Source organism: Zea mays, chromosome 3 (genome assembly GCF_902167145.1).
Source record: "Zea mays cultivar B73 chromosome 3, Zm-B73-REFERENCE-NAM-5.0, whole genome shotgun sequence".
NCBI classification, from domain to species: Eukaryota; Viridiplantae; Streptophyta; class Magnoliopsida; order Poales; family Poaceae; genus Zea; species Zea mays.
The window spans coordinates 209908511-209934483 of NC_050098.1; the positions used below are offsets into that span (position 1 = coordinate 209908511).

At 45.2% G+C, this 25973-nt stretch overlaps 4 protein-coding genes across 4 annotated transcripts; 2 read left to right on the forward strand and 2 right to left on the reverse strand.

The window, feature by feature from the left end:
• The first annotated feature begins 11289 nt into the window (after nucleotides 1-11289).
• LOC100304432 (IAA-amino acid hydrolase ILR1-like 4) lies at nucleotides 11290-15429 on the forward strand. The gene is made up of 3 exons (NM_001165866.1): nucleotides 11290-11726; nucleotides 12111-12236; nucleotides 14241-15429. Exons 1-3 carry the CDS (start codon nucleotides 11361-11363, stop codon nucleotides 15090-15092), a joined length of 1344 nt encoding a protein of 447 aa, NP_001159338.1. The 5' UTR covers nucleotides 11290-11360; the 3' UTR covers nucleotides 15093-15429.
• A 182-nt stretch (nucleotides 15430-15611) lies between these two features.
• LOC100278366 (uncharacterized) lies at nucleotides 15612-16127 on the reverse strand. Its single transcript, NM_001364398.1, has one exon. The coding sequence runs from the start codon at nucleotides 16029-16031 to the stop codon at nucleotides 15843-15845; it is 189 nt and encodes a 62-aa protein (NP_001351327.1). The 5' UTR covers nucleotides 16032-16127; the 3' UTR covers nucleotides 15612-15842.
• Nucleotides 16128-18480: 2353 nt separating this feature from the next.
• Nucleotides 18481-23038, forward strand: LOC100382382 (starch branching enzyme interacting protein-1). Its single transcript, NM_001175127.1, has 16 exons — nucleotides 18481-18854; nucleotides 19064-19133; nucleotides 19234-19349; nucleotides 19932-20058; nucleotides 20135-20235; nucleotides 20357-20448; nucleotides 20549-20653; nucleotides 20759-21019; nucleotides 21190-21322; nucleotides 21399-21512; nucleotides 21592-21662; nucleotides 21746-21876; nucleotides 22006-22088; nucleotides 22199-22306; nucleotides 22391-22549; nucleotides 22647-23038. The coding sequence occupies exons 1-16, from the start codon at nucleotides 18666-18668 to the stop codon at nucleotides 22755-22757; spliced, it is 1971 nt and encodes a 656-aa protein (NP_001168598.1). The 5' UTR covers nucleotides 18481-18665; the 3' UTR covers nucleotides 22758-23038.
• A 751-nt stretch (nucleotides 23039-23789) lies between these two features.
• Nucleotides 23790-24411, reverse strand: LOC100277731 (uncharacterized). Its single transcript, NM_001151224.2, has one exon. It carries the CDS (start codon nucleotides 24321-24323, stop codon nucleotides 24033-24035), a length of 291 nt encoding a protein of 96 aa, NP_001144696.2. The 5' UTR covers nucleotides 24324-24411; the 3' UTR covers nucleotides 23790-24032.
• Nucleotides 24412-25973: the final 1562 nt, after the last annotated feature.

A 25973-nucleotide genomic window follows, 5' to 3' on the forward strand; every position in this document is an offset into this window, starting at 1 on the left:
CCCGACCATTGTGATTGGGAAAATCGCGGCCTTTGAGATGTCGCGAAAAATGAGTCGGGGAGAGGAGCCAACTTCCTCAAAGCCATATGCTTTTGCATGTGATGAAAGGAAGGGCAAAAAGAAGGCTCCCACTCCAAGTTCCTCAAGTGAAGAAGAGGAAGAAGAAGAAAGTGATGATGATGAAGATAATCAACCATGCACATCATCCTCCGAGGACGAAGAAACAATCCAACGCGTCGGAAAGGTAATGAGGATGATCCGCAAGATTAATCTAATGGGTGTGCCCCTGCAGGTCGAGGATCTTCTCTTTAACATTGACAGGAAAAAGCAAAGGAAGAGAGGATGCTTCGCATGTGGGGAGAAGGGCCACTTCAGGGACAACTGTCCAAATATGGCCAAACCCAAAAAGGAGAGGAGCAAAGGCAAGGCGCTCACAAGTGTTAGAACTTGGGATGACTCTTCAAGTGAAGATGAACCTCCAAGGACGCGCAGCCACCGGTCCTCGTCACGATCATCACGGTCATCACACAAATGCCTTATGGCAAGAGGTAACAAAAGCATTCCATCCTTTAGTGATGAAAGTAGTAGTGATGATGAAGGTGAGGGAAAGGCCTCTCTAGAAGAGCTTGCGGAAGCCGTAAATTTTTTCCAGGATGTTTGCACTAAGCAAAAAGCTCAACTTAAAACTTTGAAAAATAAGTTGGTTAGCTCTCAAAATGATTACAAAGGTTTGCTAGAAAAATTTGAAACATTTGCAAACTTAAATAGTGAGCTATCAACTAAAATTGAGCTATTAGAGTCTAGTGCTCCATCCACTGCTACCGATGATAGCCTTATTAAAAAGAATGAAAAACTTAAGGCTAAGTTAGCTAGCTCCCAAGAAGCTATTGAAAATTTGCTAGAGAAAATGGAAATTCTTAGCATACACAATAATGAGCTAACTACTAAGCTAGAAAACATTGGTAGCACCCCAGCAGCATCTTTAGTTGAAATACCTGAAATAATTAAGAAAGATGCTTCTACATCCTGCTTTGATTTAATTGATGATTCTAACCCCTGCAACCAAGTTGTTGTTGAGAATATTGTTGTAGAGACATGTTCGGATGAGGTTGCAAAGGAAAATGAACAATTAAAGCAAGAAGTGGCTCGTCTTGGCAAGGCTTTGTATGACAAGAAAGGCAAAGCCAAACAAATCCGACCTCCACAGGATAACACCACTGCGGGAGTGAACAAGCCTGTAGAGGGAGAAACTGTGATTTGTAGGCTGTGCCACAAGGAAGGCCACAAGTCTTTCCAATGCAAGGCGATGACCGGGGATAAACAAAGGCAAAAGCTCAAGCAAAAGCCATCAAGCAAAATCTCCAACACCTACATCAAAAAGGTGAACAAAAAGGATGCTACACCATATTTGATCAAGAAGAAAAAGAATGGAAAGGTGATAGCAATCAAGGCCAACAAGCAAGCAAACAAAGGAAAGGGGGCCAAACGCATCTGGGTGCCAAAAGAGATAATTTCAACCATGAAAAGCACCAAGAAGGTTTGGATCCCGAAAGGGAAGTGAGTGGACCGAAGGTTCTTGGGAAATTTGGAGACTTGGCAAATTTGGATGTATATCATGGGATACATCATATTGGATCAAGTTTATTGCCAAGTGGGTTAGTAAAAATTTTGGACCCAAATTTCCCACCCATGACTAAGGTAACTAGTTTTATTGTATTTCTCGTTTTTAGATATGCGTATCTATTTATCTTTTATCTAGTTTACCTTTCTTGCCTAGTATTACATTTGTTATGTACTTTTGTTTCAAAATCATGCATACTAGGTAAATCATATGGTAGGATTGCTAGTTTTTAAATTCATATACTTAAGCAAACCTACATGGCTTAAAATGTTTATTTAAGCACGGCACATTGCTTTTATATCACACCATAGTAAATGACACATCAATTGAAAATTTTGATTTCTACAAGTTGTATCATTTAACCTATATGTGCCAAAGTTTGGATTATGGATAATTTGCCCCTCTTGATATCAAATCAAAGTGCATGTCTCCTACAAGTATTCAAAACTTGTTTGCACACCTTTAGGGGGAGGTTACTCTATAATCTAACATCTTGAGACTAACACCTTTTCAAGTCTATTTCATGTGATAGTCTCATTGTAAGGAAAATGAAGTCCCCGGAGAAAGACAACAATCTTCCACTGCAAAATCTCAAAGAACTCTCATGTCTCTCAAGCGCACCATTGACTTTCAATTGGTATCTTTTGAGACTACATTCAGTATCATTTACATGTCTTCTCCAATATTTGACTAGACTATATTTCATATCATATACTTCCTTGTTGCTAAAAATGCATATGTACTTAACTCATATTCTGTTACTTATGCATAAGGGAAGTTAGTCTTTTCAAATCATGTCTTGCACCTCTAATTTTCACATGCTTTTTCCTAAGTAGAGGATCTCTGTCAAGGGGAGTATTTCTTCATCTCTAAAGGGGGAGAAAAACTCTTTCTAAAGGAGACAACTCATTTAGGGGGAGTAATCTTTTGAGAACTTCTTCAAGTGGTATCTTTCACATAGTTTAATTTAATATCCTTCTAGTGATATCATTTGATACAATTCTTGATGAGGGCAAGCTTTTATTTTCTTCCTACATGCTTTTAATGTCTTCCTTTTCGGTGGTTGATGCCAAAGGGGGAGAAGTTTAGGGACCAAAGCAATGAAAACTATATCAAACACCAAACACCACCAAACACCACCAATTTAAAATTTTATATCTACAAATGGATTTTCAAGTGGTTTTGGTTATTTGGTCCAAAAATAGGAAGTAAGTAAATTATGGAGTTAGGGGGAGGCTTAAGTCCATAATATCTCATTGTGGGGACAATCATGCATCTTAGCAAGTAGATTGCACATTTTAATTCAAATACTTGTATTATTTGCTTGCTTTGGTTGTGTTGTCATCAATCACCAAAAAGGGGGAGATTGTAAGGAAAATGGACCCCGGGCCATTTGGCTAATTGAGTTTTGGTGTTTGATGAACAACACAATACGTGAACTAATAAGTTTTCTAGTGTTTGTGTTTGTAGTTCACAGGATGCGAAGAGAATTGGACCAAGGCAATAAGGATGCAACACCTCAAAAGAAGACATAAAAAGATGCATAGGAGTCCAATACTCAAGAACAAAGAAGCCCGAAGAAATCAGCAAAGAAATCCAAGATAAGGGCTGTCAGCCAGCGCCTGGTGGTGCACCGGACATTGGTGTCCGGTGTGCACCGGACTGTCCGGTGTGGCACCGGACAGTCTGCGCAGAGAGGCCGCAGACAGACGCTCTCTGGCTGTAGCACCGGACTGTCCGGTGTGCACCGGACTGTCCGGTGTGCCAACGGGCAGACGGCAACGGTCGGATCCAACGATCGACTGCTACAGGCGCCAACGGTCGGCTGATGTGGCGTGCACCGGACATCTACTGTGCAGTGTCCGGTGGTGCACCGGACTGTCCGGTGCACCCGACGACAGAAAGCTGCTGCTTTCTGTCCAACGGCTAGTTTGGGGTGTGGAGCCTATAAATACCACCCCAACCGGTCATTCTCAAGTGTGAGAGCCCAAGCAACATACCAAGACACATAGTGCATATTTCCAAGTGCTCAAACACCCAAGTGCTTAATAGAATCACTCGGTGATTAGCGTAGGTGCTTTGCGAAGTGCTTAGGTTAGTTAGACCGCTTTAGCGCTTGCTCTAGGTGAACCCTAGTTAGTTGAGTGAGTTTTGTAAAACCACACAACCCCTCGGCTCTTGCGTGAGTCGTTGTAATTGTACCGAGTGGGGCGAGAGTCTTGCGAGACCGTGACAACCGCGTTTGTGTCACGGCCGCCACCGTGTACCGGAGGGAACGAGGCCCGCGGCGTTTCGGCCGGAAGCTCGATAGTGGAGACGGCGGGGAGCGTCCGAGAGGAGCCGGAAGCGGAGCACCACTTGCGCGTGGAGAAGGCCCGCGGCTCTCTACGGAGTTACTCGACCGTGGTGCTTGGCCCTCGCGTGGGCTTCCCTTTGCGTAGGGGCACCAATGAGGATTAGTCGGGACCTTGCGTGGTTCCGGATACCTCGGTAAAAATACCGGCGTCATCCACGAGAGTTTGCTTCTCTACTTAGCTCTTTACATTCCGCATTTATATTAAGCATTTAAGTTTCAATCTTATTGTCATACTTATTTAGTGTAGATTGAAACTTAGCCTTTGCGGTAGAGATAGCAACACTTAGACAAAACCTAGTTTGCACATTCTAGTTTTGATTACTTGCATAGGTTTTGCTCTAGGGATTTAATTGTGGCCTAGTTTAGCAAAAGTTTTAGAAGTCCTAATTCACCCCCCCTCTTAGGCGTCACCCGTTTCCTACACATGCGCTGTGATCTGGTCCACCCACGTGTGATCGGATGGCTTAGAGACCTCCATACCCCTTCGGCCTATGTCTTTTGCAGATGAGCCCCTCGGTTTATTGGATATGAACCCACCGTCCATTGTAACAGTGCACAGAGTCTAGGGAGTTTTTGTAGATCAGACCATGCGCTTTTCTGTATTTGGCGCGCAGACCAAGAAATTGGGAAAATAGGAAAATAACATTAGAAATGGATTTTTAATACAAAAATAAATCTAGAAACTTATATAATTCATATTAAATTCATTTTAGCTCCAAATTAATTCATTCCAAAGACATTAATTTTGTTTTAATATTGTCTACCACTTAGTGCCTCTGTTTAGCAATGAAACATGAATTAAAAATTATTCATCTGAATTAATCTGTACCATGTACTCAATAACTCTAAAAATTCATAACTCAATAACCCTAACTCCGTTTTGATCCATTCTAGTTGCATTAGTCTCACAATAATATTTATTATCATCTGGTAACTTTGTTTTGTCATGAAATATAGGTTAAAATGTTGCACTTAGTCTATTCTATACTTAACCACGTGGATCTTCGGAAAACCATAACTTCATAACCGTAACCCCGAATTTAGCGGTTCTCGATCCCACGATCTCGTAGCAGCGTGTAGATTATTATTACGTAGTTTATTCTATGTTTGGTGTGATGTTAATTTTACCTATACCATGTTTGTCTGTATTTCTATGACTAGCGCGAGGTTACGAGTCATCTAGAGAGCAAGTTGGTACCTAGAATCTCAAGTCTCAGGCAAGTTGTGCCCTTGATCACTTCCTTTTTACCCAGTCATATTCTTATTAATCATAATGATCTGCATAGGTTAATTTTGATGGGACCCAATAGGTTACCCCAGTTTGACTATCTTTATACCTGGATTCCATTGAACTTTTGGGTAGTACTTGCTATTGTTTTATGTGGTTTGGGTATGGAGATACATTATTCATGATCACACTTTTATTATCATTTATTAATTACTATTCATGTTAAGATCATTATGTTAATTGGAACATGGAGCGACCACCCGGGAAAATAGTGCTACCACAAGGGAGGAATGGGACCCCTTGGCTAACTAATTAGGAAAGCTAGTGGAGGACTACCTTACCCGAAAGGGGCAAGGGCAGTAGGGGAGTGGTCAGTGTAGGGAGGTCCTTGGGTTGATTTTGCTAATAAAATTTTGACCAACTTTAAAAGCAATGCTCAGCTCTAACCATCCTCTTTGGTAAGCCTTACACTTCACGTGAGCTCCCACCTTTGGCGAGTTCATGCACATTATTCCCCACAATTTGTTGAGCGATGAACGTATGTGAGCTCACTCTTGCTGTCTCACACCCCCATAGGTCAAGAATAGGTACCGCAGGATGAGGCGCATGGAGGATGCTGTGACGAGTTCGTGAGAGGTCTAGGCCATCATGTCCCAGTCAACTTTGGGGTTGCTGGATTGTTGTCTCCTTATGATGTAATTATTTATTTATTTTGTACAGACCTCCTATTATGTAGTAATGATGTGACATTCGTTTTGGTACAACTATTCATCATATGTGTGAGACTTGGTCCCAACACACCTGGTGTTTATTTTCGCACCTGGGTTTTGGACCCCTAAAACCTGGTGTGACAGGAACCCTCCCCAAGGTTAGCACTCACTAAGCCACCTAAGGTCCTTATATGGGTTTAAGGGTTGACAATTGGCAAATACTTAGTTTTGTAAAACTTATTTTATTTGATTTGGAATGCCCACATGAACAGTATCATGCCAGTTCTGCTCTGATGCCAGCTGTGGCGACTCGACCAGATTTATAAGAGATCAAGTATGCAAACCACTTGCCCCATAGTGATTACCTCACACTTGAGCCCATATAAACCCAGGGTCTAGTAAAATCGCGAAGGATCTCAAACTTTTCCTTCGCAACCAAGATCGCAATGAACTGACAATCACTACATCAAGTGTTACAACATTTCGCAGAATTTTTAACATAGATCGGAGTATATAGAGCTATTACAATAAAGGTGGCACGCATGCCCCAAATAACTCCATGTAGCATTCACTGAAGTGACAACTTTAGCAGAAGCATTTATTTAATTAGCACCCACAACACTTGTGGGGTTTTAAAGATACTGTGCCAACATTAGGTATGTCAACCCACTAAAAGCATGAGACAAGAATTGAGAAAGCCTTTCCCTGGGCTTAGTCATCTCCCATAGCCGGGTATAAGCAGTGCTCACAATACTCGTAGTACATCTGACCATCTGCAACAAATCATTAGGAATAACACCCTAAGTACTGAAATGTACTCGGCTAGACTGACCTATCCAAAACTAGGAAATAAGAAAGAAAAGACTTCAAGGAGTATGCAAGGTTATATCTGGAGTTGGCTCTTTGCTTAATTGGAGTTACAGAAGTTATTAACATCTTAAAGGGAATTACCAAATTAATTACTCCATTTTAGCGGGTTAGGATTATTACCTACTTTGCTACGAACTAGGTTTTGCACCTGATTCTCTAGGTATTTCATATCACACTTGATGTATGTCTAATTACCACTTTAGTGAATGGTCAAGTTGAGAGAGTTGAATCAAAGTATCACATCAAGCTATCATGTCCTTAAGCATAATTGGGATTAACACCAATTCATATCCTTTTCAACAAATCTTATAAAAGTGTAGTTCTTACTACGATGAGATAGCTCAAGTCAAGTGCTCACTATCTAGGAGCGACGGCGATTCGAATCGATTCCTAACTAGTTGGTGGGTACTCCTAACACAAATCATACCCACAGTACTTTGTGAGATACAATCACCACTGCACACATTCCAGTAGCAGCCTTGCTACACATCTCGGATTCCACAGGGGCCACCATACCCACGGACCGCCCGACTACCAGAGGGTTAGGGTGTACCATCCACCATGGGTCATCTCGTCGTGTCCCAGTCACTCCTCAACCACACCAGTAGGTGCACCGCAAGGTCGAATCCGGCTAGAATGGTGTTCTGGCTTCACAGTCGGAACGAGTTATCTGGCCAGCTAAGTTTATAGGCATAAATTCAACATGACTCGAAGAACCACAACGGTACGGTCCTTAATCGACATAGGCAGGATCACTACGGCCTAGAAGGCACCCATAAGAGTCCGCCCTGTCTCATCTTAAACCTTTATTTCCTTCATGGATATTCCCCAAAGACTTCTCCCAATCAAGCATAAGAAATCCTATATCTCGTAGGTGACAGGAAATCACCTGACTTCTACCATCTAAGCAGGCCTAAGCATTTAAGCGTGCTTACTTTAAATAGGTGGCAAGGATAAGGTAAATAATAGATCAAGGGTGTATGCAGCAATTGGTTTCGATCAACTCCTATACCTAATGCAACAATATAGGTAGGCAGTGAATAAATTAAAGTATTGCAAGTATAGGAAGTTAGATGCCAAGGCTCGCCTTTCTCGAAGGAACTGGGGCGGTGATCAGGACACTCATGAGCTTCAGCTTCGGGTTCACCCTCTTCCACGAGAATCCCTGGGCAGCTCCTTGATAATCCCCACTGGTACTTCCTCCTGCGATCATGTATGATGTATGGATGCAATATAAGGATACATGATGCTTCATGAGAGATATGTATGATGCGTATGGATCCATGTGATGTACACGTATGTCAAAATCGATCTATTACACGTGAGCTTCTACAAGATAGTCTACATCGTCCAAGAACATGTAGTCTGTCTTTTCTTGGTTGGTCCGGACTATGGTCGATCTACTATTGTATGAGTCTCACAAAATTTGTCTCACCATTTTTCGAGTTCAAAAACTCGAGTTATAAATTTTTTCTGGGGTTCTCTGCGTTTTAAATCGAAAAGGAAAAAGAAACAGAAAACCACTTTGCATGTTAGCCCCTCGGGTTTCGGCTATCTGCATATTGCTTCTGCGAGGTCCTTGGTTATTATTTACCGTGTCTATGACAGTTCACAGAAAAACCCTCGGGTTTCTGCCTAATCGCGCGCAAGATCCTGTCTTCTTCCTTAGAACAAAGAGAAAGAGAGAGAGAGACGAGTGTGTTCGTTCGACGGCTTACCGGTGGCAAGACGAATCGAGGCGGGTCGGGAAGTAGCAGTGGTTGACGGTGAACTCAACGGTGTTCTTGGCTCGAAGGGTCGCGAATGGAGACGTCCAGTCCACGCGCGCCGGAGGAGACCGATGAACGACGGCGTCGACGGTGGTGCTCAGGGCCTTCTCCGAGCTTGAGCAAGGGCTCCGGGTTTGAGCACTTGAGGACGAAGTGGTGGCCACTTGGCTCGTGGACTACGGTGGTCAGTGGAGGCGCGGGCACGAGCTTAGCTCGCGACGGCCTTGGCGAACGGCGTCGGGTGGAAGAAACGATGAGGTGAGGGCGAGTGAGAGCGAGATGAGAGCAGAGGGAGAGAGTGAGGGCGCGGTAGAATGCTCGGCCACAAGAAGCCAGGCGCAGCTGCTGGCTTGTCCACACGCGCGGACAAGGCGCGGCGTGGAGCATGGCGCGGCGTCCACGTGTCCACAAGCGCGCCACCTGGCAGACACGATCTGCTCGGACTACAGACGCGAGTGAGACAAGATGGGGAGCTCAAAGTGTCACCCGCTTCAGCCGTTTTGTTCCCCTCTCTACCGACTACATCTTTGCTATAGGGATTAGGGTGGTTTAGTGGCTAGATTTTGAATTACAGGCCTCCAAACTTTGGTTTGTCAGCACTGCACAAAACAGTGGAAACTGGTTGTCTAACTGTGTCAAAACATGTCAAACGGATTCAAAAGTTTACCAACTTTTTACAGGGCGTGCCCTAAGTAATTATCTACAACTTTTGTAATTGGGACAATGTGATTTGAAGATTATTTATATTTGAACGTGCTGAAGTTTGAAAAGAGGTCCACATTTCTTAACCTATTTCCTAATTCTTTTGATTTTTGAAGAAACTTCATTTATCAAGCACAACAATCACTAAATCACATCATCACATATAGTTTAAGAAACTACCATTATCTGAACTCAAGAGTTGGAAGATCAACCATTATCAATCCAAATTAATTAAGTGAAATTACTCACACTCTAGCACTCTAGGATAATCTGTGTCTAAAAGAACTGGATCTTCTAATGGTGCAAGCAAGGGTTCACTTCACAACTATTAGTGGCAATTTAAGATTTCGATGCAAGTGATAATATGATTGATGATGCTCATGATAATGCCTTTATGATGCATATGCCATGAATGAGTATGCTAAACACCAGGGGTGTTACAAATCCCATGGAGTTTCCTAACAAATCCGCATAAATCAGGAACCATAACTGATTTTGTTCATGCGCGGACCGTCCATGCCGCCATCATGGACCGTCCAGACCGCGGACCGTCCGGGCCTAGGACCAGACTGTCCGTTCGTCCAATTTGGTGCTCAATACTATGATAAACTGCAAATCTTTGCTTCTCACATGAATAACAATATCGCATTATTTTGCCCTAATAGCATCGAAGACAGCTAATACATACCAAGATTTGCAACTTGTATTTTTCCATTCTTGTGAGTATACTCCTCATGTCTGTGCGCAGTCTCAATCCACCTGATTGAATGCCTAGGCATGCCGAAGCCGAACCATGCTCGCGCGAGCTTGGCCAACCGGGAACGCCGGTTTCTGCGGTATGCACAGATGCACCCAACTGATCGACTTATTTTATATCCGTCCGTATAAGCCACGTCTTTCGTATACAACCAACCAAATAGACGCTCGCATAAAGTCAACACATGCGGTTGCCCAAAACAAGACAGCGTGGGCAACCAATCAAGCCTAATGTGGCCCTCATGTTGAAACATGTTTGCACAGTCCTATAGAAAGACTTCGAGGCGCACTGTAGCGTTTGCTGCTCGACTACTAAGGTGCAATGCATATGAAGAGCTTTTCTGTTGAAGCATATTGTCCCACATTTCTTGAATGGCTCATTCTCGTAGGCTAACTGTCTCGTGTATCAAACATATCACGGTATTAAAGTTCGTTAGTTCGAGACTTGGTTGATGGTAGTATTTAATACGCTGAAAGTGACGACGACGACGACGACGACAAAGCGTTGAACTATCGCTCGTGGATATCTTACCAGTCGTTATGCAATTATTCCGTACTGTACATCTATTAATGAGGTTGCCTCCATTCCGTCGCCAGCACATTTTTCGCAAGCTGCTTTGGCACATTCAGCGCGCGATCACCAACTTGGTTACGACTAAAAGCACGCAGAAGAATGCTTCAGTGCCAGACCTGCCAGGTTCTTGGTTCTTTACACAGGAAAGCGTCAAGCACACCGTGTGGTGGTAGTTTTGTTGTCATCCATTCACGTGGAAAAAAAACGAATGGTGCAAATAACTCCACGCGAGGGCGCTGCCAAAAATCCAATCTCAACTCGTCAACTCGAGTGCCTGTCGGGTAACTAACGCTGAGGTCAAAATAAGCGCGTTTTCCCCTTGGATCTGGTGCACAAGTTGTAGAGCAGCGTTCGATGAGCCACAAAACTGGGCGCGACTCGTGACCCCGTGAGTCCGTGACGACTTGTGCCGATGCCGACTCGACGGGCGACGTCACGCCGCCACAGCCGTATCCTTTCGTTCCTTTCCTCCGCGCAGCACGTGCTCTGAAAATCCATCGCGGGCGCGGCGGCCCAGGGCACGTTGGCCACGTGCGCCGACGATCTCACGGCAACGGAGACAAGGAACGGAGGCAGCGCAAGAAGCCAAGACCACAGGGCCAGGCCATTACAGATAGATTGCAGCGCACACGTCGCGCGCGGGCACCGCAGACACGCGTATATAACCCAAGAGGAGCGCGCGGACGGGACGACGCCCGCGCCACCACAATTCACAAGCCACCCACGCCCCCCGTGCCCGTGCGCGCGGCCTATATATCGCCCCGTCCGTCCCCGATGGGCGCGCCCGCGCCGAGGCCGCCGCCGCCGCGCGCAACCGCCCGCGCCCTGCTCGCCGTCTCCGTCGCCGTCGCCGCGTGGCTCGGCGCCTCCGCGGGCTCGGACAGCGGCGCCGGCGTGCTGCGGCGGGCGCAGCGCGGGGAGTTCGCGTCGTGGATGGCCGGCGTGCGGCGGGCCATCCACGAGCGGCCCGAGCTGGCGTTCCAGGAGCACGAGACGAGCGCGCTGGTCCGGAGGGAGCTCGACGCGATGGGCGTCGCGTACAGGTACCCGGTCGCCGGGACGGGCGTCGTCGCGGCCGTCGGCACCGGGGCGCCGCCGTTCGTCGCGCTGCGCGCCGACATGGACGCGCTCCCGCTGCAGGTACGAAACGCTGTGCGCGCTTCCCGCTGTTTCGGGCCGCGGCGTTCGGTTCAACTAGCATTTCCCACAGCAAATTTTGGTTGATTGAGGCCGAGGCGCCTAGGGAGTACTACGGTACGCTTTGCAGTGCTAGTGCCATTGGAACTGCTGCTGCAAACCTATCACTAGAGACGGGAAAAATAAGGAGGGATGGCACTAGCGATATAGAAATCAAACTCTGCGCAAGTCATGCATGCGTACGGTACGGGGTCAGTGTTCTTTCGTCGTGTAAAGTGCAAAGTCAAGCAAGCTAACATCTTGAAGCTTTGAATATACTACACTATATGTAAGTTTCCCAACACATGTGTGTTGTTAATTAACCCTCGGCAAGTTTCTGTGGATCAGGAGGAAGTGGAGTGGGAGCACAAGAGCAAGGAGGCCCGGAAGATGCACGCCTGCGGCCACGACGCGCACACCGCAATGCTGCTCGGTGCCGCCAGGATCCTCCATGAGCGCCGCAACGACCTGCAGGTATGGTCGCAACCTGAACCTCGCCCGCCTTCGTTCTTCCTCTCCCTTCACCGTCACACAACTGCCTGGTTGTCGTCGACGTCGAGCAACCCAACCTGCGCGCACGTGTCACCCTGTAATAGTTCGCTGGGATTTCGGTCGCCTGGCTTATTGGGGTCCTAGTCCTTTAAATTTTGTCACGTTGTTGCGCTTTCATGTTCGGCGCAACTGTGTACTACTGTGCAGGTTTCACCAGTGGTTAGCGCTGGTACGGTTTGTTGCAAAGTCATTTTCATCAGTTAGCTAGTGGTTAGCGATTGGATTTGCTTTGTTTCCTAGCTCACTCCTCAGTAGCCGCGGTGATTGTTTGGGGGCCACGGCCTTTTTTGATCTCCTCGTGGTGGCAGACTGGCAGGTGAGGTAAAGAAGACCCGTAGGTTTAAGAATAAAAATTGGGCTGGAGCCTGGAGGTCACCACACCTATTTGCAACGTGTTCCAAGCGTGTCACTACTGGTATCACCAAAGCTCTCGTGAGGGCATAGATAGTTGAACTACGTTTAGAAGATGATCTACAGAATAGCTTAATGACTTTTGACATGGATAGTATAGCTACCATGTGATGATGTGAATGGGGTTTTCTTCACGTTAGAGATGTCCGACACGTTTGTGATCTTTGCATTCTTCAACTCATGCATTCATGTCCAAATGCTACCTCGTATGTCGTTGTCACTGCCAGCATAGGCTACGACCTGTCACCTTAATTAGGTCTCTCTAGTTCTGTCAGGGACAGGCAAACCTTCTCCCAGGACCCTTAATCGCTAGTTGAGACAAATTAATTTATTTCCACGTCAATCTTCTCCAGTTCCCAAGGAAATTTGAGTCTCTCTATGGAATGCGTGATCTTTTCTTGTTTTATGCGTTTTTTTACGTGGAACTTTTTTTTAATTTATTCTATAGAATTCCTAGGTTCCAAAGAGACCTTACAAGCTCGGAGGAGCTCACCAAACTAGATAGAGAAGAGTAGGGATGGTAGTTGGACCCGTGAGTATGGATACCCGCGGGTTTCGTACCCACCGGATATGGATACGGGTACAAAAACTCACTCGTGGGTCCTATCGGGTCAGATACCCGAAATACATCGGGTCGGGTATGGGTAAAATGCTTTATCCACGGGTATCCAGTGGATACCCGAAGTATCAATATACCTCTTTAAATGTGCTACATCCACTAAAAATGTGCTACATTCACTAGAAAAACTCACTCGCATGTGTTGTTGATTAATGAATATTAATTTGTGTTGTGTTAACAGTCAACTGTAATGTAATCGAGACTAATGAGTCATTGACAATGTTATAACTGTCAACTATCATGAACTCATTAAGCTTTTATTCTCTGTACTCAAATTTAAATTTATTAGATGTGATAATTATGAGTCGAGATATTGTATCGACGTGTAGCCAAATATAGTCATTCTCGTGTTGCATTGGTGCTTAGATGTAAACTAAAATATTTTATGCATTTATTATAACACTGATCGAATGTTATTTAGTCTACACTAACATATCCACTGGATACCTGATACCCGGTGGATACCCGATGGGCATGGATACTGGTACAGTTTTCTCGCCTGATTGACTTGGTGGGTATGGATATTTGTAGAAGTCTCGGGTACAATTTCGGATCGAATATTATTATACCCGAATAAAACCCGACCCGCTGTCATCCCTAGAGAAGAGAGGGCAATCCCATTAGAAACATAGCTTTGTTGCTGCTAGCGTTGGAATAGTAATTGTTTATAAGCATATATCCAGTTATCCAGAGAAGTTTTCCTTTGCGATTCTAGCTGTGCTAGCGTTGTTCGTTGTTCTTACTCTGGCAGCTAGCTCAGCGCCTCAGCCCATATATAGATTTGCTCAAGAAAAGAAAAGAAAACGAGAGACGTTCTCACGTTGTTCTGGCTTCAAGTTTTGTAGTTTCGTTGTTTCTGCAATTTCACCAAAGGTTTGATTTTTTTCCCCATTCAGGGCACAGTAGTCCTCCTTTTCCAGCCGGGTGAGGAGGTCGGTATTGGCGCAAAGAGGATGGTGGAGGCAGGCGCCGTGGAGAACGTGGAGGCCATATTCGGGTTCCACGTCACCGTGCTGCTCCCCACCGGCGTGGTGGGCTCCAGGACCGGCCCGCTGCTTGCCGGGTGCGGGTTCTTCGAGGCGGTGATCACCGGGGTCGGCGGCCACGCCGCCTCCCCACACAACACCGTAGACCCCGTCCTGGCAGCCTCCAGCGTCGTGCTCAGCCTGCAGAGCCTCGTGTCGCGCGAGGCGGACCCGCTGGACTCGCAGGTGGTGACGGTGACGAGGTTCCTGGGCGGCGGCGCGTTCAACGTGGTCCCGGGCTCCGTGACGATCGGCGGCACGTTCCGGTGCTTCTCGGCCGAGGGCTTCCTGCGGCTGAAGCGGCGGATCGAGGAGGTGGTCGTGGCGCAGTCCGCGGTGCACCGGTGCGCGGCGTCCGTGGACTTCAGCGCCGGTGGGAGCCCGCTGCTGCCCCCGACCGTGAACGCCGCGCCGCTGCACGCGCACTTCGAGGCCGTCGCCGCCGACACGGTCGGCGTGGGCGCCGTCCGTGGCGCCATGGAGCCCTGCATGGGCAGCGAGGACTTCGCGTCCTTCTCGGCGGCCGTCCCCGCCTCGCACTTCTACTTCGTCGGCATAGGGAACGAGGCGATCGGGGCCGTGCACGCCGCGCACTCGCCGCACTTCCTCGTCGACGATGGTGCGCTCCCGTACGGCGCCGCGATGCACGCCAACCTCGCCATCGAGTACTTGCGGAACCACGCGATAGCCAATAGGTCCGTTGGTCCCCACGACGAGCTTTAGTTAGATCTACTGCAGCCAGCCTTTCGCGAGCAGCCACAGCGGTGGCGGCGGCGCCGGCGCCGGCTTCACGCTCATAGCTCGTGCCCAGCGAAGCTCAAGACGAGCTCATGCTTGCGATCGTCAAGCAATCACGTCGTGATCCGATCATTTTGTGGCTCAGGGAGGGCGTTGTAGGAATGCAGTGCGACTGATGTTGTTGTTCAATGCGCGGGGCGTAATTAAGCTGGTTGAGAGATAAGAATGAGATGTTGCCTTTACAATACAGGCGCTCCTGTCCGAGCTCTGTTCCACAATTAGTTTGGGAAATGAAAGATGAGACCGTGGACTCCAATGTTTCACATCCTGCTTTTTTTTTTATAAAGCACCGAAAATTTTAAAATTAGAAGTACTGATTCCGTTCTCGAATATTGTCGCGTGCTATATAAAAAAAAGAACGGAAGAAGTAGGTTGGAAGGAAGGAGTAGGTTGGAAGGGACATCTTTTGTATAGTTCATCAGAGAAGAAACATTACACAAGAAATTCCAGAGAAAAAATCATTAATATGCATAATGGTTGGAAGGGACGTGACTCTGATTCTGAAACAAATACCTACTGCGGCTGAGGAACTGCCGATATAGAATATCTGAATCGGTAAAGATACATCATCATAATTCATACATGCGATGCAGCTAGCGTAGGAAGAAACATGCTAGGACTAGTACTAGTACATACAAAGTAGGAACGGGACAAACTCGCCGTGGCCTGGAGCACTCAGTGGCGCAGGCTGCCGAAGAGGAGCGCCACGGCGGGGCAGAGGACGGCGGCGACGACGGAGGACGAGACGGCGGCGGCCCCAGACGTGGGGCTGGGCGCGGGCGCGTCGGCGGCCATCGCGACCCCCGCGAGGGCGGACGCGGCGAGCGCGGCGGCGGCGACGGCGCGGAAGGCCTTGGATGCCATTTCCTTACGGTACAGTTTGCAGGCTTGTACCGTGCACCGTAGAAAGGGAGATGCCGAGGAGGGATCTGGGATTCTGGGTTGTACTGGTGCAGTGGTGTTTGTGTCAGAGATGAACGGCGCCTGCTATTTATAGCTGACGAACGCCAAAGGCTGGAAGCGGAGCCACCGCGTTCACAGACTGGCTGCCCTGGCGTGCCATGCCTGCCTGGTGCTTGCCTCCGAGACAGCTCACGATCGACGGCTGGTTGGCCGACGCGGTGCCTGCGAGCCTGGCGTATAGCTGCATGTCCAGTGTTCATCGATGAGACGATGACATGAGAGCCCCTTGTATCCGCAACGTAGGTGCAAGCACTGCGCATGACTAGTTTCTTTGCACAGTACTCCTTGCTGATGCATTTGATGCCGCCACAGTATAGCAATACAGAACCTGCCGGCCGATGGGCAACTTGCTGTCATGGTTTGTGGCGTACCTGTTCCTCGAACCTGCCGTACCTGTTCCTCGAATGCCAATTGCCAACTTGCGTTTCAGAAAACACTCGGCGTGCCGATGCTACCGAGGGAGATGATTTCGAGCTGAACTGAAAGCCACGTTAACACCCAATATAAGGCAAACTTCTGCGACATAATAATATAAGGTGTGTATCTAATCAAGCACAGCTAATGGCGGGTGACTTAGGGCCTGTTTGTTTACCCCCAGATTATATAATCTGGATTAAATAATCCTAAGAGGCAAACAAACAGTCCAGCTTATTTGCCTAGATTATATAATCTAACCCCTTAGATTATGATAATCTATAAGCAAGTGAGGAGGTGCTTATTTCAGATTATTTTTTTCCCACTTCCCCACTACCCTTTCAAGTTTCCTAGAAATTACCTACCATTGCCATTATAATCCACCGAATCGTTTTTTCGCCTAGTACTAGTCAATTTGGGGATGAAGAAGGTGACATAAATGCCTTCCGTGATAATATTGCTAATGCAATATTTGCCAATGTCAATTGATTTTTTTTTCATATATGAGTTTCAACCTAGTACAAATATAGAGGCATTCTTGTCTTTCTCATACAAAAGAATCCTATTAACAACTCAAATAATCTGGATAAACAAATAGGACTACCGAGATTATATAATCCAGATTATATAATCCTCCAAAAATAATCCAGATTATATAATCCATGGGGGTAAACAAACAGGCCCTTAACCACTCTATATAAGAACCCTGTACATCGCAGCACAGGGGGGCCCAGCGTCCAGCGAAGAAGCGTAGAATCGGCCTCTTTGACAGCGCAAATGGGGTGGTGCATGTCATCGGGTGACTACTAATCATGGAGCAGTTAGACAGTCTTTCAACTAGAAGCTGGTGCATTAGGTTGTAAGGTTTGTGCCAGATGCCCAGATCAGCTCACAAATCACATAACTGTCACTGGAAAACATAGTGTTTACTTAAGCCACGGTTGGCGTGCAATTACAAGCAGACAGGCAGTGGTGCAGCAAAATAGTGGGCCAAGATGGCACTGGATGAGGATGAGCCAGCCCATAACAAAGGATCAAGGACAAGAGGAACGTGTGATTCCCAACATGCTTAGAAGGTTGTGGCCAGCAAATCCTGGAATAGGAGTTGAGATAGAAAGTGTTATATGAGTTGCTGAAGGTAGTCTAAGTTACGTGCGGTATATATAACGTCAACTGCAATCTCAACCTAATGTTACTGCCTTCATCCTCAAACATATGGTAAATGCGATACCTCAAAAGTGGAGTCCTCGTCAGTGACCTTGTCGCTGCTCACGTCGACCACGTCCTCATCAAATGCCATGGTGTAGAGGTCTCCCACGATATCAGCGATGAAGCACAGGCCGTGAGCTTGTCCTCAATGTGACTATCGAGCTGATTTTTAAGTTTTATTTCAGATTAAAAATAAAAGAAAACAGGACCAACCAAACAAAGTTCTATAATTTAAGAAGAATTACATTACCGAGAGGCATTTTTATAGATGTCTTACTAGCGAAAAGCATTTTCTAGACACTTAAATTAAGATGTGACATTGAACGAATTTTCACTTGATATAGAGGTCGGGATACTTATATTCAGCTATCTTAAAAATTGTCATTCCTAATACTCCATTACTCCGTATGCCGCATGGTCCCAACCCAAGTACCAACGGCTTTCAAATCAGACGCCTCATCCGGTCGTCCCCTCTGCCGCCTCTTCATTTTTTTTTCTTTTTGATTTGATTGAAAAATCCGTGGTCCACAAAATGGCACGCACGAAATATCCGCGAATATTTTTTCCTCACGGCCACAAGACCACAAGCCTTGCCTGCTCACAGACAGCAGGTTGACGCCAACTAATCAGCCGATTAATAATTTATTTAATCTCAAAATCAAATCAAACGAAGCGCGGACACCGTCACACCGGGTCACCGGCACACTAATTCGTTACTCCCCGCTCTCTCTCCTCCGCCCCCGCCTCGTCCTCCGACCCTCCGCCATTCCCAAAGCACGCTCCGCTTTCCTTTTGTTTACTCTCCCGCATCCTCCTCTCGTTTCCCTTTCCGCCCATGCGGATCCGTCTCCTCGCATCCGCCGCCGTCGCCCACCTCCCCCGCGCCCGAATCTGACCCGGGCGGAGTTAGGGATGGGGGCAGAAGGGGAGGGGGCAGTGGAGGAGGCCACGGGGTTCGAGGTGTGCATCGTGCTGCCCAAGCTCTCCCGCGCCGCCGCGACGGGGCCCACCGAGGACTGCGTGGCGCGGCTGGTGCGAGAGCTCGAGGGTGCCGGCCTGCTCGTCGAGCGCGTCCGCGGCGTCCCCGCTGAGTTCATCAAGGTCTGTGACCCAGGGCCGCAGCTGCTGTTTTTTTTCTTTTCTTTTTTAATTCTGTTTGTGGCTACGCATTTGGTTTGAGCGGAGGTGGCGGCGATGCAGAAGAGCGCGAGCCCTCTAGTATCTGCCTCGCTCGGAAATTATGCAACGCACGCTGCTTGCTATTTTTTCAGTTCTGTTCTGATGCTTGTGGGCCTGCTGTTTGAATTTAGCTGGCTGCACCAATGGGGACCCTGGGGAGAGCTGCTGCTGATATGCAGATGAAAAAGCTAACCTACATCGGTAATTGGACTACTATATCTAAGAAGCATATGAATCTTGAAATGTGATTGGCTGTAGGCGATGGCGATGTGTTTCATGTTGCTGTTAATTTGCGTCTCAGGAATGGAGCTTCAATTTCAATGGGACCAGGTCGCAGCATTCGTTAGGCAGCCAGATGGTTCTCTGTTTAGCTGGAGAGAGCGGTATTGCTGCTTCCGCTACTTGATATATGGCATTGTAAGTGCACGACTGTCATCACGCGTAGCCATTGACGATTTGACGTGATTGAAATACCTTGTTGTTATCCCTACTAATTTATCACCTATGGCTATAATGTACATATGGATGCATTTTTAATATTTGCTTGTGTGGTTTGCATTGTGAGACTACCTTCTCCTAACAGTTTCAGCTTTTGAGTTGAACTGGTAAGTGTGTGCACTCTAACATGGTATTAGAGTCATCTCGAGTTCGAATCCTAACATAGGCTTTATTTGTGCCTCCGTTCCTTTATTTCCACGTTTGCGCCTTTCTCTCTAGCTGCATGTGTGTGAGGGTGTTGAAATGTATAAGTGGATTGCCTACCTTCTCCTATCAGTTTAAGCTTTTAGGTTGAACTGGTCAGTGTGTCCACTCTGACAGGCACGTATACTGCGTTTCCGTGCTGATCCATATTTTGTCAGATCAATGCATTCATTGTTTCTTTGCTTGATATTATTAGTGAGAACTAAAGTATATAACTAATTCGTCAAGTTTTTGACTCTTTTCTAGGATTATTTGGATATAGATAATGTTATAGCAAGTTGGAATTGATGAATGCAGGTGAACAAGACAAACTCTGAAATAGCTATTAAATTTGATGGTAAGGAGTTCCATTGGAAGCAAAGTGAGTCCTTATTGACAATGCTGGAAGCTGAAGGAGTTGTAAAGCGAATATTCCCTTTGCATGGTACACTAATCTTAATTCTATTTATGTTCATATTTGTCAAACTATTACTGTATGCCAGCTAAAACTTTCGTTGCAGATGAAATTAAGAGGAAGCAACTCCTGAGAAATTGGGCACTTAATTGGCTTGACTTCACATGGCAACCTATTGATGAGATTTACTCCTACTTTGGAACAAAGGTAGAACTGTGTCCAGTGCAGCTTATTTGCACTATATTTAATTTATGTTCCATCATGTCTAAAGCATGGTAATAGTTTTTTTCTACCTTCTACTTGATTAAACCTCCACTTTGAACTGCAGATTGCAACATACTTTGCGTTCCTAGGAATGTATACACGATGGCTTTTCTTCCCAGCTGTTTTTGGATTGACAACTCAACTAATAGATTTTGGGTATGCATTTCACATGCAATGCCTCTTAGAAAATTTAGTAACAAAATTGTTTTTCTATATGTTCTTACTTCTACATTTCTCCTCTTTACATTGAATTCAGGTCATTGCAGTGGTTGGTTCTTCCTGCTTTCTTTATCTTTGTTATTTCTTGGGCCGTCTTCTTTCTGCAATTTTGGAAAAGGAAGAATTCAGCACTTCTTGCAAGGTTATACATTGTTTATATTAATCTAAAAATAACTCATATTGATCTGGAAATATCAGGCTAATTTCCTCACAACGGTTTCCTTACCTCTATGATGCCCTCCAACAGATGGGGTATTAATTGTTCACTATCTGAATACAAAAATCTGGGCATCGAACTCAGTTCCTTGAGTGATTCTCTTACTGTTGAGGAAAAGAAGTTTTGTGATGTATCTGCTGAGAAAAGCAAGTTACAAAGGAACGAATGGTTTGGTGTTCTCCTTAGAATAAGGAACAATGCTATCATTGTGCTGGCTATCATCTGTCTTCAGTTGCCATTTGAGTTGGCCTATGCTCATCTATATGAGATTACAGAAACTGAGGCTATGAAGTGAGTATTTCATATTTTTCAAATTTGATATGGTCACCTTAAAGCTGTGCAACTGACCTTGCTAGCCAGCTTTTCTACCCTAGTACTTAATACCAGTTTCCCTTGTTTTCCATTTCTGGTCATCATTAAAATCTGCACTCTATTATTCTGATCAATTTTATATCATACAGGTATTTGTTGACTGCAGTATATCTTGTTGCAATTCAATATTACACCAGAATTGGTGGCAAGGTGTCTGTCAATTTGATAAAGTATGAAAACAACCAAGGAGAAGAATCGAGTTCCGCTAGTTTAGTTTATAAGGTAAATACCATGAAGTGAAAGATGATTTGTTCTTTATTTTTGGCTTCTTACCTTATTTCCTTTTCTTAAAATGCAGGTCTTTGGTCTTTACTTTATGCAGTCATATATTGGGTTATTTTACCATGCTTCATTGTATCGTGATATACTGGCCCTCCGCCAAGTCCTCATCCAGCGTCTCATTGTGTCCCAGGCATGTGCAACATAATTGTTTTACTGTCAAATATGTTTGTACCATAGTACCCTATTTACGATATGTTTACTTTTTTCAGGTATTGGAAAATCTGATTGAGAATTCCATTCCTTACCTTAAGTACAGCTACAAAAAGTACATAGCTGTTCAGTAAGTTTCACATGAACTCTTGTCCTTATACTTATTATTCCCAGATCAATAGAGTAATACAAGAATTCTCTCCCATCTTGTAGCAAGAAAAAGCATGAGAAAGAATCACCAGTGGGTAGGTCAGTGCGGTTATCAACAAGAGTGGAGAAAGAGTATTTAAAACCCTCTTATACTGCGAGCATTGGAGCAGAACTTGAAGACGGTTTATTTGATGGTAAATATGTCCTTTTCGGTTCTTTTAATAGTCACTCTGGATGCAGTTCATATATAACACCTGTGCTTAGCATTTGCAGTTTGAAAGCAAATGATGGTGTTTGTGCTTATATTATTGAATCCACTACAGACTTTCTGGAGCTGGCTCTTCAGTTTGGCATGATCATGATGTTTGCCTGTGCATTTCCATTGATATTCTGCTTTGCAGCTCTGGTATGGATCTCTATCACTAAATCACTAATGCACTATGTTGTTTAGCCTCTCTTGTGTTTGTTGCTTTGATGTAACTCTGTTAATGTTGTTGTGAACTACTTGGACTACAGAACAATGTTACTGAAATCAGAGCAGATGCATTAAAGTTGCTAGTCATGTTGAAAAGACCTGAGCCGCGTGCTGCAGCTACAATTGGAGCATGGTTGAACATATTCCAGGTTTACTAGCTGAACTTTTTAATTTCACTACTTGTGAGTTGTGGGAATATGCATGTCCTGATTCACTCTGAAGTTTGTTTTCAGTTCTTGGTTGTGATGGCAATATGCACCAACTGCTTGCTTCTCGTTTGTCTGTATGACGAGGAGGGGAAATGGAGGATTGAGCCAGGACTAGCAGCAATCCTCATAATGGAGCATGCTCTCCTCTTAATCAAGTTTGGTTTCTCACACTTTGTGCCTGAGGTGATTTTCTGCATCTATCTGCTTCTGTTCTGTTGCTGCGATTTCTTCCTAACTGAAGTGCCCTTGTGCTGTTTCTTGTTTTATTTCTGCCAATTAGGAGCCTGCGTGGGTGAAAGCAAATCGTGTGCGATATGTAGCTCAGGCACAAAACGTCTGCTCCAAACAACTTTTGAGGAGCATTTCAAAATTTGACGGAAAACTGGATTGAGAAACATCATGCACAGTTTAGCGGTTATCGCTGGTTTTGTAGTTTAGGTAGAGCGGTTTTGTATAGTACAAAGATGTACAAATCTAGGGGTGTAATATCTTGATGCATATGACCGTTAAGTGTAGATATTAGGTGATCGCCACCTATCTTACCAGCAAATGGTGAAGAATGCCCACAAGTGTAAGTCAGTTTTTCCCCTCTTTCATTTTAATGGTCTGTTGAATTGAACGGAAACTCACATGCTGCACCATGTAGGAGGTGTTTGGTTTGAGGAATCATTTCATCCAAAATGTAGTGATGCATCATGGGTCCATTCCTTAAATTTGGTGAAATGACCTCATTCCTCATATTAGTACTAACTAAATAACTATAAGGAATGAGGTGATGATGGATCAACTCAATCCATTCTACAAACCAAACAAAAAAGTGAGGAGTGAGAAGACGATGGACTAGATCATTCCTCAAACCAAACAGCTTAGTAATGTGCTGTGGGTGATTTCGAAGAGTAAGATGGCACCCTAGCCAACAGATATCAATTAGATATCAATTAGGGCACGTTCGTTTCAATCTTGATCCATATGGATTGGGAATTGAGTGGGTTTAAATCTCGCCTGTTTGGATCCATGAAATTGAATTCTATTCTAATAATAGTAATTTAGATACATATTAATTAATCTAATTCGGTTTTATACAAAATATATTTATATATTATTATTAGCAAGATATCGGAGATATTTATGTGCTAATAGAGGAGTGAGTCGAAGAGCGTTATATAAGCTGTAGAGTAGAAACAAATTCTATTGATACATAAATCATTTTTCATCTCCACTATAGGAATTTGAGGTAGGTTTATACTAGAACTTTGGAAAGTTGTGAAAGTGGTGGAATGTTAAATTCTAAGCTAAATAGGTTACTTTATTAATTAAATTATAATTTCTCTAAAATAAATGGATCCAAACACCCCAGTTAAAATGGCTTCTAATCCATATCAATTTTCTTCAATCTACATATAACTAGGATAACCGAACAGGTACCGGAGAATATCCATAGCTCTTTATTATAATCATTACATCCATGGCCTTTGCTAATTTTTATCTCTTTTGACATAACTGAGGTAAGATCTACTGTGGTACACATACAGTATCAGCGCCCTTAGAAACGAACAAACGAATAAAGGAGAATGAATTTTGCGCTTGCTTTTGCCCGGTGCTGCCACCATATCAGCGGAGTTATTACTGGCTTACTGCCCGCGAAAGTTATCTGCAGTCTAGGTGCTCAGCTCTCGTATCCATCATCGCCTGCGCCGTGGTTCTCCGACGAGCCGCCGTCGCTCTTCTCCGCCCAGGCGCCGAAGCTGAGCTGGCGCACCAGAGCCGCCACCTTCTTGGCCCATCGCCGGATCTCGTCCTTAACCTTGTCGGGCTCGACGTCCACGAGCGGACCAGCGCCCAGCCCGGAGAGGAGGCGCTCGAAGCGGGCGCTACCGCGGCGGGACGGTGGTTTTGGCTGGCTGCCGCCGCCGACATCCTTGGCCGTTGCCTCGGTCGTCTTCTCGCCGTCCGGCATGTGTGGTACCACCGGTTTTTCGGTGCATCGTGAGTTGGAGTCGGTTTTGTACCAGCCTAGCGAGATGTTAGTGTCCCACACGTTTGCTAGGAGTGAGTTTCGGTCCATGGTTTTTGTTCCTTCCAAGATGCTGCAAGGTCTCGCTTCCAAGCCATTGAATTTTCAGCAGCTGATAAAGATTTCGAGAATTCCCTGTGCAAGCAAGGCTGTTCCTGTTCACGTGCTAATTTATAAACATTTCACTGATCTAAAATTAATTAAGATCGATCAGTCGCTAGTAAGGTTGTTCGTCCCCTTAAGGGCTTGTTCGGTTTTGCCATAAGGCTGTCTCCAGCAACGTCCTCTATATTCATCCTCTATATCCGTCTTTTACAGTCTCCTCTAAAAAATTCCACCCTCTATATCTCCTTCCTCTCCAACAACGTCCTCTAAATCACGTCCTCTATACTCAAATATCTATATTAGAAACATTTTTTATTTTTATTTTTTGTACATACGTATTTGTTATACTCTCAAATGTATTGTACATATTTTAGTTTTGCTAAACCGGTTATTTAAAGTATTCAAATGGATAGAAGATCGTTTAGAGGAACTCTATATATAGAGAATCCAGCAGCGTCCTCTAAATTTAGAGAACCGTTTAGAGGACGCTGCTGGAGGGCGTAGAGGACTATTCGATCCTCTATATTTAGGGTACAGAACCCTTTAGGGTCCCTTGTTGGAGCTAGTCTAATCCATATGGATTGAGAGGGATTGAGGGGGTTTCAATCCCTAGTAAGTTAAAATCACTTCCAATCCGTATCAATTCCCTCCAATCCATATGGATTGAAAATAACCGAACAAGCCCTAATTGAAGTGATCTCCTCCAAAAGCTACCGAGATAGCCGGCTAGCTCCAACAAGGGACTTAAATGGTTCTGTACCCTAAATATAGAGGATCAAATGGTCCTCTACGCTCTCCAACAACGTCCTTTAAACGGTTCTCTAAATTTAGAGGACGCTGCTGGATTCTCTATATATAGAGTTTCTTTAAACGGTCATCTATCCATTTGAATATTTCAATTAACCGGTTTAACAAAACTAAAATAGGTACAATACATTTGAGATTATGACAAATACGTATGTATAAAAAATAAAAATAAAAATGTCTCTAATATAGATATTTGAGTATAGAGGACGTGATTTAGAGGACGTTGTTGGAGAGAAATGAGATATAGAGGATAAAATATTTTAGAGGAGACTGTAAAGGACGGATATAGAGGATGGATATAGAGGACGTTGCTGAAGACAGCCTAAACCCTCCTATCCCATGCAGTCCCCCTCCTCCCATGGCATGACGAGGACGTGCCTCCCACGAGGCTGACATTCACCCCATCCCCTATGACAATCCAACCACCTACCAAACGCTCCAGTGCTCGGCTGGCGGCGAAGGAGCCCTCCTTCAATATGTTACTGTCTCGGAGTGGGCTATAAAACTCAAAAGTCTGAAAAATGCCCTCCTCCCTTGTGCCCCTGAGATCAAGTCTCTCGTGGCTGACGATAGGCTTCTCTACCATGACAAGAAGCCGCTGGACATCTCCATGCTCCGCAAAGTGGTCAAGGCGACTGGTCTTTTTTTATTGCCTCGCCCATTGAGTATAATAAGTTGTAG

Coding starts and splice junctions, on each gene's coding strand:
- LOC100304432 (NM_001165866.1), top strand. CDS start 11,361: ATGGGCGCGCCCGCGCCGAGGCCGCCGCCGCCGCGCGCAACCGCCCGC. Junction 11,727..12,110: donor TGGACGCGCTCCCGCTGCAG/GTACGAAACGCT, acceptor TCTGTGGATCAG/GAGGAAGTGGAGTGGGAGCA. Junction 12,237..14,240: donor AGCGCCGCAACGACCTGCAG/GTATGGTCGCAA, acceptor TTCCCCATTCAG/GGCACAGTAGTCCTCCTTTT.
- LOC100278366 (NM_001364398.1), bottom strand. CDS start 16,031: ATGGCATCCAAGGCCTTCCGCGCCGTCGCCGCCGCCGCGCTCGCCGCG.
- LOC100382382 (NM_001175127.1), top strand. CDS start 18,666: ATGGGGGCAGAAGGGGAGGGGGCAGTGGAGGAGGCCACGGGGTTCGAG. Junction 21,323..21,398: donor CCGCTAGTTTAGTTTATAAG/GTAAATACCATG, acceptor CTTAAAATGCAG/GTCTTTGGTCTTTACTTTAT. Junction 21,877..22,005: donor TGAAGACGGTTTATTTGATG/GTAAATATGTCC, acceptor AATCCACTACAG/ACTTTCTGGAGCTGGCTCTT.
- LOC100277731 (NM_001151224.2), bottom strand. CDS start 24,323: ATGCCGGACGGCGAGAAGACGACCGAGGCAACGGCCAAGGATGTCGGC.